The following is a 17712-nucleotide window of genomic DNA, read 5'->3' as shown; positions in this document are numbered from 1 at the left end:
CCTTAAAATGTTTTTGAATAAATAGATAAAAACAGTTAATGTTTGACCGTCAGGTTTTAACCAGAAACACCTAAAAATAGACTTCAATTCACACAGAGACACGCTCTAAAAACCAGCGTCTGTTTTATTCAAGTACAAAATAAAAAAAAAAAGATCTGCTCAGAGGGGGCGTCCACAGCCGAGGGGGATTGTGGGTAACGTAGTCTAGGAGATAGAGGACAGAGGTGGGAATGGATTCTGTTTACTGACCACAAGCTTCTGGTGCTGGTGGGAGATGTAGCCTTTAATGTGACCCTGATAAGATACAAAGAAGAAGAGCCTCTCAGTGTGTATATATACACATATATATGTATATATTTATATACACACACACGTATGTGTCCTCACCATGTAAATGAGGTTGGCCAGGATGCACTGCACCTCGTCAATGTCGACGTCCTCCACCTGCATCATCCTCAGAGCCACCAGGAAGGCGTCCAGAGGCAGCTGGTGAGTCCTCAACAGCAAATACCTGCAGCATTTTTACACAATGAAGGAAACTTTATCTTAAAACATCGTTAAGGCCTAAATCATCCTGAAACCAACCATTCTATATCCTGAAAACTAGGCTAAAAACTGCTAAAATGAGTCTTTGAACCAGAACCTGAAAACATCAGAAGATGTGAACCAACAACGAGGACGCCACGGCGTCGTGAACATGACCATCCGGCGCCATCAGAGTCACTCACACTTTCTTGAAGAGGTTCCTGTAGGTGATGATCTTCAGCTTCTCCAGGATGAGGAAGATCCCACAACGGATGAAGAAGGTCTCATGCTTGGACAAAGCCTCGTTCAACAGCAGCAGGTTCCCCTCGCTAACGAAACACATTTATCTGAGAACACACGCCTCACTTCCTGCTTCTGTGCCCCGCCCCTCTGCTTACCTCACAGATTTGGTGACGTCAGCGAACTGCATGAGGTCGTACTTCCTCAGGAGCTGATGAGTCGGCATGTGACCCTGAAACAGCAGCAACAGCCTGCAGTCATACTGGGTTTACTGGGAGTTAACAACAGCTCTGCCAGCTGGGTTTAAACTGGGTTTAAACTGGATTTAAACTGGGGTTTAAACTGGGGTTTAAACTGGGGTTTAAACTGGATTTAAACTGGGGTTTAAACTGGATTTAAACTGGGGTTTAAACTGGATTTAAACTGGGGTTTAAACTGGGGTTTAAACTGGAGTTTAAACTGGGGTTTAAACTGGGGGTTAAACTGGATTTAAACTGGGTTTAAACTGGGTTTAAACTGGATTTAAACTGGGTTTAAACTGGGTTTAAACTGGATTTAAACTGGGTTTAAACTGGGTTTAAACTGGATTTGACACATTCCCCTTTTCCACCAAATCAGTTCCAGGGCTGGTTCGCGACTCGTTCAAATTGCAATTCGAATTGAATTGCATTATCAAAGATCCAATATGTTTGTGTTGATCGACAGCTTTTGAGTGGACGGCGATTACGTTCCAGTAGACCGATAATAACCGAGTAACGTTTACACTGAATGTGAGATGGTTATGTTAGCCTTTGTTATGAGCTAACGTTAGCCGGTGTCATGTCCCTGCTGGAATCGTCACAAATTCACAAACATATTAGACTCATATCTACCACAGCGGTAGATGTGATCTGGTGCTACCCTGGAACCCTATTTTCTGGCCCAGAGCCAGTTCTTTGTCAGTGGAAACAGAAAACCCGGATCCAAACTGGCCCCGAAAGAGCCCTGAAACCGGTTTGGTGGAAAAGGGGCAACAGAGACTCTGATCTAAACCAGATGTGAACCGGACAAAGAGTACAGAAGTATCAATCTTAGTCAGTCTGAACTTCTTACCAGATTTAATCCAGATCAAAACTGGTTCTAAACATGTTTTACTGGATCTGATCAAGATATTCACACTCACTTTACCAGTGACGAAAAGTTGATCCCCTTTAAGACCAGTTTGTGGAACTAAATTAAAGATAAACAGATTTTATTCGGACATTATCTGTTATACACCTGTGTTCAACCGAAACCAGTATAAATCTATTCCGTCTGATTTAATCATGATCCTAACTGGTGTAAACTCATTTTATGGAAACTAATCTTGAATTCAAATGAATGTAAACTAATTTTCCTGGATATAATCCTGATTTATGATGGTGTAACTCCATTTCATTACCTCTTACTTGATCTAAACCAGTTTAATCCTGATTTATGATGGTGTAACTCCATTTCATTACCTTTGAAATGATCTAAACCAGTTTAATCCTGATTTATTATGGTGTAACTCCATTTCATTACCTCTTACTTGATCTAAACCAGTTTAATCCTGATTTATGATGGTGTAACTCCATTTCATTACCTTTTACTTGATCTAAACCAGTTTAATCCTCATTTATGATGGTGTAACTCCATTTCATTACCTTTGAAATTATCTAAACCAGTTTAATCCTGATTTATGATGGTGTAACTCCATTTCATTACCTTTGAAATGATCTAAACCAGTTTAATCCTGATTTATGATGGTGTAACTCCATTTCATTACCTTTTACTTGATCTAAACCAGTTTAATCCTGATTTATGATGGTGTAACTCCATTTCATTACCTTTGACTTGATCTAAACCAGTTTAATCCTGATTTATGATGGTGTAACTCCATTTCATTACTTTTGAAATGATCTAAACCAGTTTAATCCTGATTTATGATGGTGTAACTCCATTTCATTACCTTTGAAATGATCTAAACCAGTTTAATCCTGATTTATGATGGTGTAACTCCATTTCATTACTTTTGAAATTATCTAAACCAGTTTAATCCTGATTTATGATGGTGTAACTCCATTTCATTACCTTTGAAATGATCTAAACCAGTTTAATCCTGATTTATGATGGTGTAACTCCATTTCATTACTTTTGACTTGATCTAAACCAGTTTAATCCTGATTTATGATGGCGTAACTCCATTTCATTACTTTTGACTTGATCTAAACCAGTTTAATCCTGATTTATGATGGTGTAACTCCATTTCATTACCTTTGACTTGATCTAAACCAGTTTAATCCTCATTTATGATGGTGTAACTCCATTTCATTACCTTTGATTTGATCTAAACCAGTTGAATCCTGATTTATGATGGTGTAACTCCATTTCATTACCTTTGATTTGATCTAAAGCAGTTTAATCCTGATTTTCCTGATATTATAAAACTTGTTTGTAATCCAGTTTTAAACCAGGAGCTGATGAGTCGGCATGTGACCCTGAAACAGCAGAAACAGCCTGCAGTCATACTGGGTTTACTGGGAGTTAACAACAGCTCTGCCAGCTGGGTTTAAACTGGGTTTAAACTGGATTTAAACTGGGGTTTAAACTGGGGTTTAAACTGGGGTTTAAACTGGATTTAAACTGGATTTAAACTGGGTTTAAACTGGGTTTAAACTGGATTTAAACTGGGTTTAAACTGGGTTTAAACTGGATTTAAACTGGATTTAAACTGGGTTTAAACTGGGTTTAAACTGGATTTGACACATTCCCCTTTTCCACCAAATCAGTTCCAGGGCTGGTTCGCGACTCGTTCAAATTGCAATTCGAATTGAATTGCATTATCAAAGATCCAATATGTTTGTGTTGATCGACAGCTTTTGAGTGGACGGCGATTACGTTCCAGTAGACCGATAATAACCGAGTAACGTTTACACTGAATGTGAGATGGTTATGTTAGCCTTTGTTATGAGCTAACGTTAGCCGGTGTCATGTCCCTGCTGGAATCGTCACAAATTCACAAACATATTAGACTCATATCTACCACAGCGGTAGATGTGATCTGGTGCTACCCTGGAACCCTATTTTCTGGCCCAGAGCCAGTTCTTTGTCAGTGGAAACAGAAAACCCGGATCCAAACTGGCCCCGAAAGAGCCCTGAAACCGGTTTGGTGGAAAAGGGGCAACAGAGACTCTGATCTAAACCAGATGTGAACCGGACAAAGAGTACAGAAGTATCAATCTTAGTCAGTCTGAACTTCTTACCAGATTTAATCCAGATCAAAACTGGTTCTAAACATGTTTTACTGGATCTGATCAAGATATTCACACTCACTTTACCAGTGACGAAAAGTTGATCCCCTTTAAGACCAGTTTGTGGAACTAAATTAAAGATAAACAGATTTTATTCGGACATTATCTGTTATACACCTGTGTTCAACCGAAACCAGTATAAATCTATTCCGTCTGATTTAATCATGATCCTAACTGGTGTAAACTCATTTTATGGAAACTAATCTTGAATTCAAATGAATGTAAACTAATTTTCCTGGATATAATCCTGATTTATGATGGTGTAACTCCATTTCATTACCTCTTACTTGATCTAAACCAGTTTAATCCTGATTTATGATGGTGTAACTCCATTTCATTACCTTTGAAATGATCTAAACCAGTTTAATCCTGATTTATTATGGTGTAACTCCATTTCATTACCTCTTACTTGATCTAAACCAGTTTAATCCTGATTTATGATGGTGTAACTCCATTTCATTACCTTTTACTTGATCTAAACCAGTTTAATCCTCATTTATGATGGTGTAACTCCATTTCATTACCTTTGAAATTATCTAAACCAGTTTAATCCTGATTTATGATGGTGTAACTCCATTTCATTACCTTTGAAATGATCTAAACCAGTTTAATCCTGATTTATGATGGTGTAACTCCATTTCATTACCTTTTACTTGATCTAAACCAGTTTAATCCTGATTTATGATGGTGTAACTCCATTTCATTACCTTTGACTTGATCTAAACCAGTTTAATCCTGATTTATGATGGTGTAACTCCATTTCATTACTTTTGAAATGATCTAAACCAGTTTAATCCTGATTTATGATGGTGTAACTCCATTTCATTACCTTTGAAATGATCTAAACCAGTTTAATCCTGATTTATGATGGTGTAACTCCATTTCATTACTTTTGAAATTATCTAAACCAGTTTAATCCTGATTTATGATGGTGTAACTCCATTTCATTACCTTTGAAATGATCTAAACCAGTTTAATCCTGATTTATGATGGTGTAACTCCATTTCATTACTTTTGACTTGATCTAAACCAGTTTAATCCTGATTTATGATGGCGTAACTCCATTTCATTACTTTTGACTTGATCTAAACCAGTTTAATCCTGATTTATGATGGTGTAACTCCATTTCATTACCTTTGACTTGATCTAAACCAGTTTAATCCTCATTTATGATGGTGTAACTCCATTTCATTACCTTTGATTTGATCTAAACCAGTTGAATCCTGATTTATGATGGTGTAACTCCATTTCATTACCTTTGATTTGATCTAAAGCAGTTTAATCCTGATTTTCCTGATATTATAAAACTTGTTTGTAATCCAGTTTTAAACCAGGAGCTGATGAGTCGGCATGTGACCCTGAAACAGCAGAAACAGCCTGCAGTCATACTGGGTTTACTGGGAGTTAACAACAGCTCTGCCAGCTGGGTTTAAACTGGGTTTAAACTGGATTTAAACTGGGGTTTAAACTGGGGTTTAAACTGGGGTTTAAACTGGATTTAAACTGGATTTAAACTGGGTTTAAACTGGGTTTAAACTGGATTTAAACTGGGTTTAAACTGGGTTTAAACTGGATTTAAACTGGATTTAAACTGGGTTTAAACTGGGTTTAAACTGGATTTGACACATTCCCCTTTTCCACCAAATCAGTTCCAGGGCTGGTTCGCGACTCGTTCAAATTGCAATTCGAATTGAATTGCATTATCAAAGATCCAATATGTTTGTGTTGATCGACAGCTTTTGAGTGGACGGCGATTACGTTCCAGTAGACCGATAATAACCGAGTAACGTTTACACTGAATGTGAGATGGTTATGTTAGCCTTTGTTATGAGCTAACGTTAGCCGGTGTCATGTCCCTGCTGGAATCGTCACAAATTCACAAACATATTAGACTCATATCTACCACAGCGGTAGATGTGATCTGGTGCTACCCTGGAACCCTATTTTCTGGCCCAGAGCCAGTTCTTTGTCAGTGGAAACAGAAAACCCGGATCCAAACTGGCCCCGAAAGAGCCCTGAAACCGGTTTGGTGGAAAAGGGGCAACAGAGACTCTGATCTAAACCAGATGTGAACCGGACAAAGAGTACAGAAGTATCAATCTTAGTCAGTCTGAACTTCTTACCAGATTTAATCCAGATCAAAACTGGTTCTAAACATGTTTTACTGGATCTGATCAAGATATTCACACTCACTTTACCAGTGACGAAAAGTTGATCCCCTTTAAGACCAGTTTGTGGAACTAAATTAAAGATAAACAGATTTTATTCGGACATTATCTGTTATACACCTGTGTTCAACCGAAACCAGTATAAATCTATTCCGTCTGATTTAATCATGATCCTAACTGGTGTAAACTCATTTTATGGAAACTAATCTTGAATTCAAATGAATGTAAACTAATTTTCCTGGATATAATCCTGATTTATGATGGTGTAACTCCATTTCATTACCTCTTACTTGATCTAAACCAGTTTAATCCTGATTTATGATGGTGTAACTCCATTTCATTACCTTTGAAATGATCTAAACCAGTTTAATCCTGATTTATTATGGTGTAACTCCATTTCATTACCTCTTACTTGATCTAAACCAGTTTAATCCTGATTTATGATGGTGTAACTCCATTTCATTACCTTTTACTTGATCTAAACCAGTTTAATCCTCATTTATGATGGTGTAACTCCATTTCATTACCTTTGAAATTATCTAAACCAGTTTAATCCTGATTTATGATGGTGTAACTCCATTTCATTACCTTTGAAATGATCTAAACCAGTTTAATCCTGATTTATGATGGTGTAACTCCATTTCATTACCTTTGAAATGATCTAAACTAGTTTAATCCTGATTTATGATGGTGTAACTCCATTTCATTACTTTTGACTTGATCTAAACCAGTTTAATCCTGATTTATGATGGTGTAACTCCATTTCATTACTTTTGACTTGATCTAAACCAGTTTAATGCCGATTTATGATGGTGTAATTCCATTTCATTACCTTTGACTTGATCTAAACCAGTTTAATCCTGATTTATGATGGTGTAACTCCATTTCATTACCTTTGAAATGATCTAAACTAGTTTAATCCTGATTTATGATGGTGTAATTCCATTTCATTACCTTTGAAATGATCTAAACCAGTTTAATCCTGATTTATTATGGTGTAACTCCATTTCATTACCTCTTACTTGATCTAAACCAGTTTAATCCTGATTTATGATGGTGTAACTCCATTTCATTACCTTTTACTTGATCTAAACCAGTTTAATCCTGATTTATGATGGTGTAACTCCATTTCATTACCTTTGAAATGATCTAAACCAGTTTAATCCTGATTTATGATGGTGTAACTCCATTTCATTACCTTTGAAATGATCTAAACTAGTTTAATCCTGATTTATGATGGTGTAACTCCATTTCATTACTTTTGACTTGATCTAAACCAGTTTAATCCTGATTTATGATGGTGTAACTCCATTTCATTACTTTTGACATGATCTAAACCAGTTTAATGCCGATTTATGATGGTGTAATTCCATTTCATTACCTTTGACTTGATCTAAACTAGTTTAATCCTGATTTATGATGGTGTAACTCCATTTCATTACCTTTGAAATTATCTAAACCAGTTTAATCCTGATTTATGATGGTGTAATTCCATTTAATTACCTTTGACTTGATCTAAACCAGTTTAATCCTGATTTATGATGGTGTAACTCCATTTCATTACCTTTGAAATTATCTAAACCAGTTTAATCCTGATTTATGATGGTGTAACTCCATTTCATTACTTTTGACTTGATCTAAACCAGTTTAATGCTGATTTATGATGGTGTAACTCCATTTCATTACCTTTGAAATTATCTAAACCAGTTTAATCCTGATTTATGATGGCGTAACTCTATTTCATTACCTTTGACTTGATCTAAACCAGTTTAATCCTGATTTATGATGGTGTAACTCCATTTCATTACTTTTGACTTGATCTAAACCAGTTTAATCCTGATTTATGATGGTGTAACTCCATTTCATTACTTTTGACTTGATCTAAACCAGTTTAATCCTGATTTATGATGGTGTAACTCCATTTCATTACCTTTGACTTGATCTAAACCAGTTTAATCCTGATTTATGATGGTGTAACTCCATTTCATTACCTTTTACTTGATCTAAACCAGTTTAATCCTGATTTATGATGGTGTAACTCCATTTCATTACCTTTGACTTGATCTAAACCAGTTTAATCCTGATTTATGATGGTGTAACTCCATTTCATTACCTTTGAAATGATCTAAACCAGTTTAATCCTGATTTATGATGGTGTAACTCCATTTCATTACCTTTGACTTGATCTAAACCAGTTTAATCCTGATTTATGATGGTGTAACTCCATTTCATTACCTTTGAAATGATCTAAACCAGTTTAATCCTGATTTATGATGGTGTAACTCCATTTCATTACCTTTGACTTGATCTAAACCAGTTTAATCCTGATTTATGATGGTGTAACTCCATTTCATTACCTTTGACTTGATCTAAACCAGTTTAATCCTGATTTATGATGGTGTAACTCCATTTCATTACCTTTGAAATGATCTAAACCAGTTTAATCCTGATTTATGATGGTGTAACTCCATTTCATTACCTTTGAAATGATCTAAACCAGTTTAATCCTGATTTATGATGGTGTAACTCCATTTCATTACCTTTGAAATGATCTAAACCAGTTTAATCCTGATTTATGATGGTGTAACTCCATTTCATTACCTTTGACTTGATCTAAACCAGTTTAATCCTGATTTATGATGGTGTAACTCCATTTCATTACCTTTGACTTGATCTAAACCAGTTTAATCCTGATTTTCCTGATATTATAAAACTTGTTTGTAATGCAGTTTTAAACCAGCATAAAGCTGTTTTACCGACAGTGAATCGATTTAAAGTCCATTAAAGGAGCCGAGTTGGGTTTCTAACCAGCAGCATCTTGACAGGCAGCAGGTAAATGAGGATCATCCTCTTGTTCCTCTGGCTGGACCGATGACAGTGGTGGAAGGCGTAGGACAGGAACTCCTCCGCTGCAGAGATGAAAAACATCTTTCATGGTCATGACACTGGTTTCAGCTCAGAGTTCTAGGCCATATTTTCTTCTTCACCTGGTTTGAAGTCGCTGTCGAACATGGCTTTGCGGCCCACGTAGTATTTGTAGGTGACCTTCTGAGCCTGACTGTAGTCGTTCTTCAGGTTGGAGCTGTCGATGGCTCTGATCAGAGGCTTGCACAGGTGCAGCTTATTGATCTGCACACATTTATCATCAATCAATCATTCAATGTTTTCAACAGCCCGTCAGTTAAATGTTTCAGTCCCTAAAAGCCGAGTTCAGACCTTGAAGTAGATCTTAAAGAGCTGGTTGCTCAGAAACATCATCCCCCACTTCTTAGAGTCATCGATGCCGGCTCGACTGCAAAGTTTCACAGTGGAGACATGACCAGCAGCCCTCATCGATCGGTGTGTTTGTGTTGATATGTTAGCTGTACTGACTTGTCGCTGGCGCACACTCTGAAGCAGCTCATCAGCTGCTCTGCCGCCTTCTCCAACATCTCAGCCGGCTGCCCTTTGCCCTTCTTCTGCAGCTGCTGCTCCGCCTGAACAGAACAAGCTTTTTATGGGCAGCTGAAGATCAGACACCCCTCTGGTTTAAAGCCAATTCAGCTTGATCAATCACATGATCAAGGCTCTTCAGAGGCACAGTCCAATTATAATTCAATTCATTGTCACACAATCAAATCCAATCAATTCAATTCCAACTGAACGTGTTTTTGAGGATTTCTTTTTGTCTTTTGAACAGTTAAATGGAGGCTGCATCATTTCTACTCAGCAGGAAATCTCACGAATACCTCAAACTGTTGTCTGCGCCGTTAAAGGTACGGCGTCGAGATTTTAAAGGCTAATGAGACCAAGGAAAACTTTCAGAGTCCTGGTATAAAACATCAAGAGGCGTCCAGGTGGAGTCATTAACCCCCGATGAGATGGACGATTCTGATGTGAAAGGACCAGAGGCTCACTGATACATCTGCTGTATGAATGCCAAACAACTGGGAGTTTCTGGGGAAGTCGAACAGTGTTTCTGAACAACTTGGTGGGGGGGGGCAGACCCTAAGGTGCAGATTGGCCCTTTTTACAGGCGTAGGATTGCAGTCAGTCTTTGGAAAACATGGGGCCCCTTCACGAACGTCACACTGAAAAGTTGGCTGGAGAAAAGTAACATTTCAGCGAATCACATAAAAGCTCCATCAGAACCAGAACCAGAACCAGAACCAGAACCAGGGAGGACGGCCTCGTTTTCACTGGAATATTTTAAATAAAAACCATGAAAATAAGCAAAGAGGAATAAGCAAAGACATGCTGCCTCACGTTGTTGGCGAATATCCGGAGATCCAGGGTGACAGCGAACATGACGGGCAGAGCCCTGAAACCACAAAGCAACAGGGTCAGTGACGGTGCGTTCAGGGGCGGCGCGTTCACGGCAACGTCACACCCTCAGCTCTCTGAACTCACCAGTTCTCCTCTTTATGCGACTGGAAGGCCCTCAGGAAGGACGTGAGGAGTCAAGGATCTGATTATTGATTATTGGTTGTGTATTTTACAGGTTAAAAAGAGTCACACGTGATCTGATGAAGGATATTGAACGACTAGCGTCTGGAACTTGTAGGCTTCTATGAAGTCGTGATTGGACACCGCATAGGTACACCTATAACACACACAGCTGAGTTTCCATCACTTCTGAGGACATCACAATCAATAATCAATAGAGGAACAACTAGAGCGCCCACCTCAGGTGAGCTGCGACCATCTCATCATACGGTGGCTCCAGAACCTGCTGACACTTCTCCTCTGGACTGGCCATCTGTAACACACACAGGTGAGGTGTCGTCGTATCCTAGCAACACTGACAGTGTACCTGGGGGGCGGGGCCTCACCTGGAGGCGGGGATTGGCGACGTGAGGGTGCTTGAAGGAGAGCAGCTCGGCGCAGAAGACGCCGTCATGGTTGTCGATGGCCTCGTAGATCTGCAGGAGGAAAGCAGGACATCAGAAAGGACGGCTCAAAACCGAAAGAGGGGAAAGGTGACGGAGGTCAGAGGTCACCTGCTGCAGGTACTGGTTGATGGAGATGTGAGCCATGACCGCCGGCTGATTCAGCAGCTGTTTACCACCTGAAAACTAACACAAAAGGGTTAAAGCGCACCTTAAGAACCTCAAGTTTCGCTCATCATCAGCAGAAGGTGTGTTACAGAGGCCCCGCCCACTTTTCCACCAGGTGCGTTTGCTGCTCCTGGTGTCGAATTATTTAGGAGCACAAGGCAAACACAGCCAAGCTGGACCCCATTCAACTTATTTTTCACTGTTTTTCAAGCATTATCTAAAAGTATTTATCGCTTATTCTTGTTTTTGTGGACTTAGTTAAGCTGCTCCTCCAGTCTTACACATTATATCAATGATTAGGTGAAGGAAAAGAGTTATTAATATTATTTAACCATATCTCATGCCTCAGTGTCTCAGAGTAGATTGGAAGAAAAAAGGACAAAGTATGACAGCTCAAATATTACAGCTTAGGGGACAGAGGGCATAAAAATCCAAAATGTTCAGACCCTTTAAGGTACGAATGAAAAGAATCTCTTCAAAAGATTGTTAACTTTAGCACAAGTCTGCTCATGATGCACTGATCTGAAGCAGGGAAACGGGATGAAGCAGGGAAACGGGATGAAGCAGGGAAACGGGATGAAGCAGGACAGCAGCCCTGCAGGACCAACTTTCACTGCTCCAGATGGTATTTCTTTGGCTTTTAGTCCTACAGTGAGGAACCTGGAGGTGTTTCTGACCAGGAACATCCTGCTCCATGCATTTGTTACTTCAGGATTGGACTACTGTGATTCTCTCGGCAGGTTTTCAGCTTCATCAGCTGTCTTTATAACCAACAAACCATCCAGAGATCAGCAGGTATTTTCTCTGATTGTGTCCCGATTGTTTCCGCCAAATATTCTACATGTTTTCACATCTATTCGATATGAATTACAGGAGCATGTTTCCGGTTTCCTGTGCTTTCTTGTGGTTTGTGTTGCTCTCTCTCGTTTACATGTGAAGAGAAACTTTTTTCCCAAAGTGAAATGAAACATCAAAACCAATTCAGACGCAAAGTAGAGAATAATGGAAAACTTCAACCTTCCCATCAGTTTTCAACATTAATTAGGAGAAATGTTTGTAAAATGTAACTCTAAATAAAGTTTAAATCTGAAAACAAGCGGTTTAAATTATGTCAGCTGCAAAGTAAAAGCGGGTTTATTCACGTTTGTCTGAATAAAAGTGAAGAATGTTAAACAATGCGATTAAATTAGCTTATTTCCGGCTTAAAAACGGCAGTTTTTTAATCCAAACTCTAAGACAAACAGTAATGAAACAGATTATGTGAATACGACCAGCTACGCACCTCTAAAAATGAAGATTTAACAAGAAAAGTCCATCCAGTTTGTGTCCATTCAACTGCAGGACCGGAGCGTTTCAACCGACGCAACAACTTCCGGTTCACTGCCGGTTAGCTTCCGGTTAAATTTCAGAATACGACGCGATGTGTCAAAATACAGTTCTCACTTCCGGTTTTGGTCAAAGACGTAAACGTTGACTTAAAGTACAATAATTAGACTCTTTAAGTCATCTATTCATCATTCCAGGAGTAAAGGCTTGTAACGACGCACTGATGATTTTGTCAGCTAGCATAAAAAATGACATAATACCAAACAGACGCAATAAATTATATTGTCTACCTTTTGTTTTGGCTCTTCACAACTTTTACATGATACATTAAAAACACAGTGACTCTCACATGATTCTTATCTAGTGTCAGACAGAATAAACCCAAAATATTTCATGTTTTGTCAAATCAGCTTAATTTCATTTATTGATATACATCAATTGAATTAAATTTCTTCCTACAAAGTAATCCCTTGACAAAGGTTTCCACAGTAATCCCTTGTCCATGTGCTTCTATCAGCTGCTGATGAATGACGGTTCTTGATGCAGCGTCTGAGGGGTCAGAGGTCACGGGGTCCAGCTTAGGCTTGCTCCCTCGTCCTTTACACTGAAACTCCTCCAGGTTCCCTGAATGCTTTAATGATATTCTGCTCTGTAGAGGCAGAAATATGCAGATCCCTTCCAGTCTTTCTCTGAGGAACTTTGTTTTAAACACAAACTGGAGCTCCTCTGAACATCTTTGCTGCTCAGACTGTCATGGAGGCTGCTTCAGGACCAGAGCAGGGTTACAAGAATCAATTTCAAATAACTTTTGTCTTTTTACCTTCATATATTAATATTCATACCTAAATTGCCCAAATGTTTTAATTTAATTAATTAATTGAATTTAATTAGTCTTGGGTGTAAAAAAGAACGTATATTAACTGAATGAATGAAGCTGACTGGACAGAACCTGAAATATGACGTAAAAGTCAAAGTAGATGTAGAAATAAATGTGATTTATTCTTTTTATTCTATTTTCCTGCTGTTTGCAGTTAAGTCAGTTAAGAAGTGTGACTCAGCAAAGACAAGGTTTTGATAAATCTTTATTGACGCGGCCTCTTTTTTCTCGTCATTTTCACGTTAACAATCATTAGAAACGAAAGCAGACTTCAGTTTTTTCACATTTCTGCAGAGTTGAACTCTTTGAATTTCTGCTTTTCACCAACAATTAGACAGAAACAACAAGAACATGCAGCACCTGAAACGACCGACAGAAGGAGGAATAAACAGGTGTTTCACCCTCTGACAGCAGAGGGCGCCGTAACACCAGAGTTTGTGATAATCAACAACAGTTGGTTTATTAACTTTAACAGGTTTAAATCATGTTTATTTACATGCAGCTTAACCAGCAGTTGTTCAGGAACAGGCAGACCTGCTCAAAGGGGTCAGATCCTCTGTAAAGAGCTTTCACAAATGATTAAAACAGCCATCAGTTTAACAATTAGTCACCAGCAGTTAGTCACCACAGGTTAGAGTGAATAAGTAATGTTAGCCAATCAGATACCTCCTCAGAAAGAGTGGGTGTGGCCAGGTGGCCACCCAGCAGCGCCCACTCGGCTGTGACCAGGCGGCTGCATGAGGCTCTCGTTGCTGATTGGTCCATGGAGGGTGGCGCATGGCGAGTGGGCGGGGCTTAGCTCACTGCATCCGACCGTCCACAGACACGGATACTGACTGCGAACACACACATCAGTTCAACAGCCAATCCCTGATTTAGTGATTCATTTACCATATATGGCTGTGGGCGGAGCCTCACCTGGAGCTGTGGGGAGGAGCCTGTGAGGAAGGAGCGCTGCTGGTCAGGGGGAGGGAGGAGGAGGAAGGTGGGGAGGAGGAGGAGGAGGCAGGACGAGGGGAGGAGCTGCTCCAACTGTCCGTTAACACCTGAACACCTTCGGAGAGACAAACTATCAACATAATAATTAATAAACCAAAAAGAAGAAGAAAGTTCAGCTTCATCCTGGTTTTCAGATCAGTTTAAAGTTCTTAATTAAAAACAGACAAAACTGATCAGCTTCATTTATTTCATATGGAAACAGCTGCAGCTCCTGTTTAATTAATATAAATACAGTAAATAATAAGAATAAGAAACAGCAGCTTTAAAGTGAATCTCTGTTCTGAGCTCCTTTATTCTCCAACACAGCCTGAAATGTTTTAAGGACACACTGCACACCATGCTGAGATATGCCAAGTTTTCAGCTAATAGCTCTTTGGGAATCACCTTGTTGCTGCAGAAATCCTATTTTCTGTCTGTCAAACTGTGTTTTCTTTGCTGTTTTTCATAGATGCAGCTAAAGAAATGGGAACAAATGATGTGTCTTTGTGACAAAGTGCCTAAAGATCCAGTTTAAAATGGCTTCTTTGCTAAGTTGTCTGTTCTGTGTCGACACAACACTGGTTCATCCCTTGAGTTAGGAGCCTTTTTTCTGCCTGAAGGGTTCAAAGGTCAGAGTTAAGTGGCTGAACAAAGAAAAAACACTGAAAATGCTCAGGAACAAGGACTGAAGATGAGGGAAAAAGCAGAAAATGACCAAAGAAAAACTGAAAGAGCTTCAGAAAGCTGCAGAACTGTTGATCAGGACACTTTAAAGGCTTCAGAAAGCTGCAGAACTGTTGATCAGGACACTTTAAAGGTTACAGAAAGCTGCAGAACTGTTGATCAGGACACTTTAAAGGTTTCAGAAAGCTGCAGAACTGTTGATCAGGACACTTTAAAGGTTTCAGAAAGCTGCAGAACTATTGATCAGGACACTTTAAAGGCTTCAGAAAGCTGCAGAACTGTTGATCAGGACACTTTAAAGGTTTCAGAAAGCTGCAGAACTGTTGATCAGGACACTTTAAAGGTTTCAGAAAGCTGCAGAACTATTGATCAGGACACTTTAAAGGTTTCAGAAAGCTGCAGAACTGTTGATCAGGACACTTTAAAGGTTTCAGAAAGCTGCAGAACTATTGATCAGGACACTTTAAAGGTTACAGAAAGCTGCAGAACTGTTGATCAGGACACTTTAAAGGTTTCAGAAAGCTGCAGAACTGTTGATCAGGACACTTTAAAGGTTACAGAAAACTGCAGAACTGTTGATCAGGACACTTTAAAGGCTTCAGAAAGCTGCAGAACTGTTGATCAGGACACTTTAAAGGTCTCAGAAAGCTGCAGAACTGTTGATCAGGACACTTTAAAGGTTTCAGAAAGCTGCAGAACTGTTGATCAGGACACTTTAAAGGTTTCAGAAAGCTGCAGAACTGTTGATCAGGACACTTTAAAGGTTACAGAAAGCTGCAGAACTGTTGATCAGGACACTTTAAAGGTTTCAGAAAGCTGCAGAACTATTGATCAGGACACTTTAAAGGTTTCAGAAAGCTGCAGAACTGTTGATCAGGACACTTTAAAGGTTACAGAAAGCTGCAGAACTATTGATCAGGACACTTTAAAGGTTACAGAAAGCTGCAGAACTATTGATCAGGACACTTTAAAGGTTTCAGAAAGCTGCAGAACTATTGATCAGGACACTTTAAAGGTTACAGAAAGCTGCAGAACTGTTGATCAGGACACTTTAAAGGTTTCAGAAAGCTGCAGAACTGTTGATCAGGACACTTTAAAGGTTACAGAAAGCTGCAGAACTATTGATCAGGACACTTTAAAGGTTTCAGAAAGCTGCAGAACTGTTGATCAGGACACTTTAAAGGTTACAGAAAGCTGCAGAACTGTTGATCAGGACACTTTAAAGGTTTCAGAAAGCTGCAGAACTATTGATCAGGACACTTTAAAGGTTTCAGAAAGCTGCAGAACTGTTGATCAGGACACTTTAAAGGTTTCAGAAAGCTGCAGAACTGTTGATCAGGACACTTTAAAGGTTACAGAAAGCTGCAGAACTGTTGATCAGGACACTTTAAAGGTTTCAGAAAGCTGCAGAACTATTGATCAGGACACTTTAAAGGTTACAGAAAACTGCAGAACTATTGATCAGGACACTTTAAAGGTTACAGAAAGCTGCAGAACTGTTGATCAGGACACTTTAAAGGTTTCAGAAAGCTGCAGAACTATTGATCAGGACACTTTAAAGGTTACAGAAAGCTGCAGAACTGTTGATCAGGACACTTTAAAGGTTTCAGAAAGCTGCAGAACTATTGATCAGGACACTTTAAAGGTTACAGAAAGCTGCAGAACTATTGATCAGGACACTTTAAAGGTTTCAGAAAGCTGCAGAACTATTGATCAGGACACTTTAAAGGTTACAGAAAGCTGCAGAACTATTGATCAGGACACTTTAAAGGTTTCAGAAAGCTGCAGAACTGTTGATCAGGACACTTTAAAGGTTTCAGAAAGCTGCAGAACTATTGATCAGGACACTTTAAAGGTTACAGAAAGCTGCAGAACTGTTGATCAGGACACTTTAAAGGTTACAGAAAGCTGCAGAACTGTTGATCAGGACACTTTAAAGGTTACAGAAAACTGCAGAACTGTTGATCAGGACACTTTAAAGGTTTCAGAAAGCTGCAGAACTGTTGATCAGGACACTTTAAAGGTCTCAGAAAGCTGCAGAACTGTTGATCAGGACACTTTAAAGGTTTCAGAAAGCTGCAGAACTGTTGATCAGGACACTTTAAAGGTTACAGAAAGCTGCAGAACTATTGATCAGGACACTTTAAAGGTTACAGAAAGCTGCAGAACTATTGATCAGGACACTTTAAAGGTTTCAGAAAGCTGCAGAACTGTTGATCAGGACACTTTAAAGGTTTCAGAAAGCTGCAGAACTGTTGATCAGGACACTTTAAAGGTTTCAGAAAGCTGCAGAACTGTTGATCAGGACACTTTAAAGGTTACAGAAAGCTGCAGAACTATTGATCAGGACACTTTAAAGGTTACAGAAAGCTGCAGAACTATTGATCAGGACACTTTAAAGGTTTCAGAAAGCTGCAGAACTATTGATCAGGACACTTTAAAGGTTTCAGAAAGCTGCAGAACTGTTGATCAGGACACTTTAAAGGTTTCAGAAAGCTGCAGAACTATTGATCAGGACACTTTAAAGGTTACAGAAAGCTGCAGAACTATTGATCAGGACACTTTAA

The 17712-nt window shown here is 39.1% G+C and overlaps 2 protein-coding genes across 2 annotated transcripts in view; both read right to left on the bottom strand.

Moving 5' to 3' along the window:
* Positions 1 to 10: 10 nt before the first annotated feature.
* On the bottom strand, positions 11 to 12655 carry pcid2 (PCI domain containing 2). The gene is made up of 15 exons (XM_072379199.1): positions 12563 to 12655; positions 11224 to 11280; positions 11056 to 11145; positions 10909 to 10982; positions 10761 to 10826; positions 10634 to 10675; positions 10490 to 10544; positions 9617 to 9720; positions 9461 to 9536; positions 9232 to 9373; positions 9053 to 9153; positions 924 to 997; positions 729 to 854; positions 388 to 511; positions 11 to 294 (listed from the first exon to the last, which is right to left on the bottom strand). The coding sequence occupies exons 2-15, from the start codon at positions 11257 to 11259 to the stop codon at positions 205 to 207; spliced, it is 1200 nt and encodes a 399-aa protein (XP_072235300.1). The 5' UTR covers positions 11260 to 11280; positions 12563 to 12655; the 3' UTR covers positions 11 to 204.
* A 1080-nt stretch (positions 12656 to 13735) lies between these two features.
* tbx19 (T-box transcription factor 19) overlaps positions 13736 to 17712 on the bottom strand; it is a 26604-nt gene continuing 22627 nt past the window's right edge. The window contains exons 8-9 of the mRNA XM_072379198.1: positions 14402 to 14552; positions 13736 to 14319 (exon numbers count right to left, since the gene is read on the bottom strand). Of these exons, the coding sequence (XP_072235299.1) occupies positions 14154 to 14319; positions 14402 to 14552 (317 nt within the window). The 3' untranslated portion in view covers positions 13736 to 14153. The remainder of the gene's footprint in view (positions 14320 to 14401; positions 14553 to 17712) is intronic.

The sequence above is a fragment of the Leuresthes tenuis genome, unplaced genomic scaffold (assembly GCF_036924035.1).
Source record: "Leuresthes tenuis unplaced genomic scaffold, fLeuTen1.0.hap1 SCAF_1, whole genome shotgun sequence".
NCBI classification, from domain to species: Eukaryota; Metazoa; Chordata; class Actinopteri; order Atheriniformes; family Atherinopsidae; genus Leuresthes; species Leuresthes tenuis.
This window is presented reverse-complemented; position numbering and strand designations above follow the sequence as displayed.

Bases quoted from the DNA above. Each gene is read 5' to 3' on its own strand.
- pcid2 (XM_072379199.1), bottom strand. From the start codon at position 11,259: ATGGCTCACATCTCCATCAACCAGTACCTGCAGCAG. The intron at 10,676-10,760 runs ATATCCTTCATC...TTGACTCCTCAC, and splicing joins TTCCAGACGCTAGTCGTTCA to GTCCTTCCTGAGGGCCTTCC. The intron at 855-923 runs GTAAGCAGAGGG...GTGTTTCGTTAG, and splicing joins GACGTCACCAAATCTGTGAG to CGAGGGGAACCTGCTGCTGT.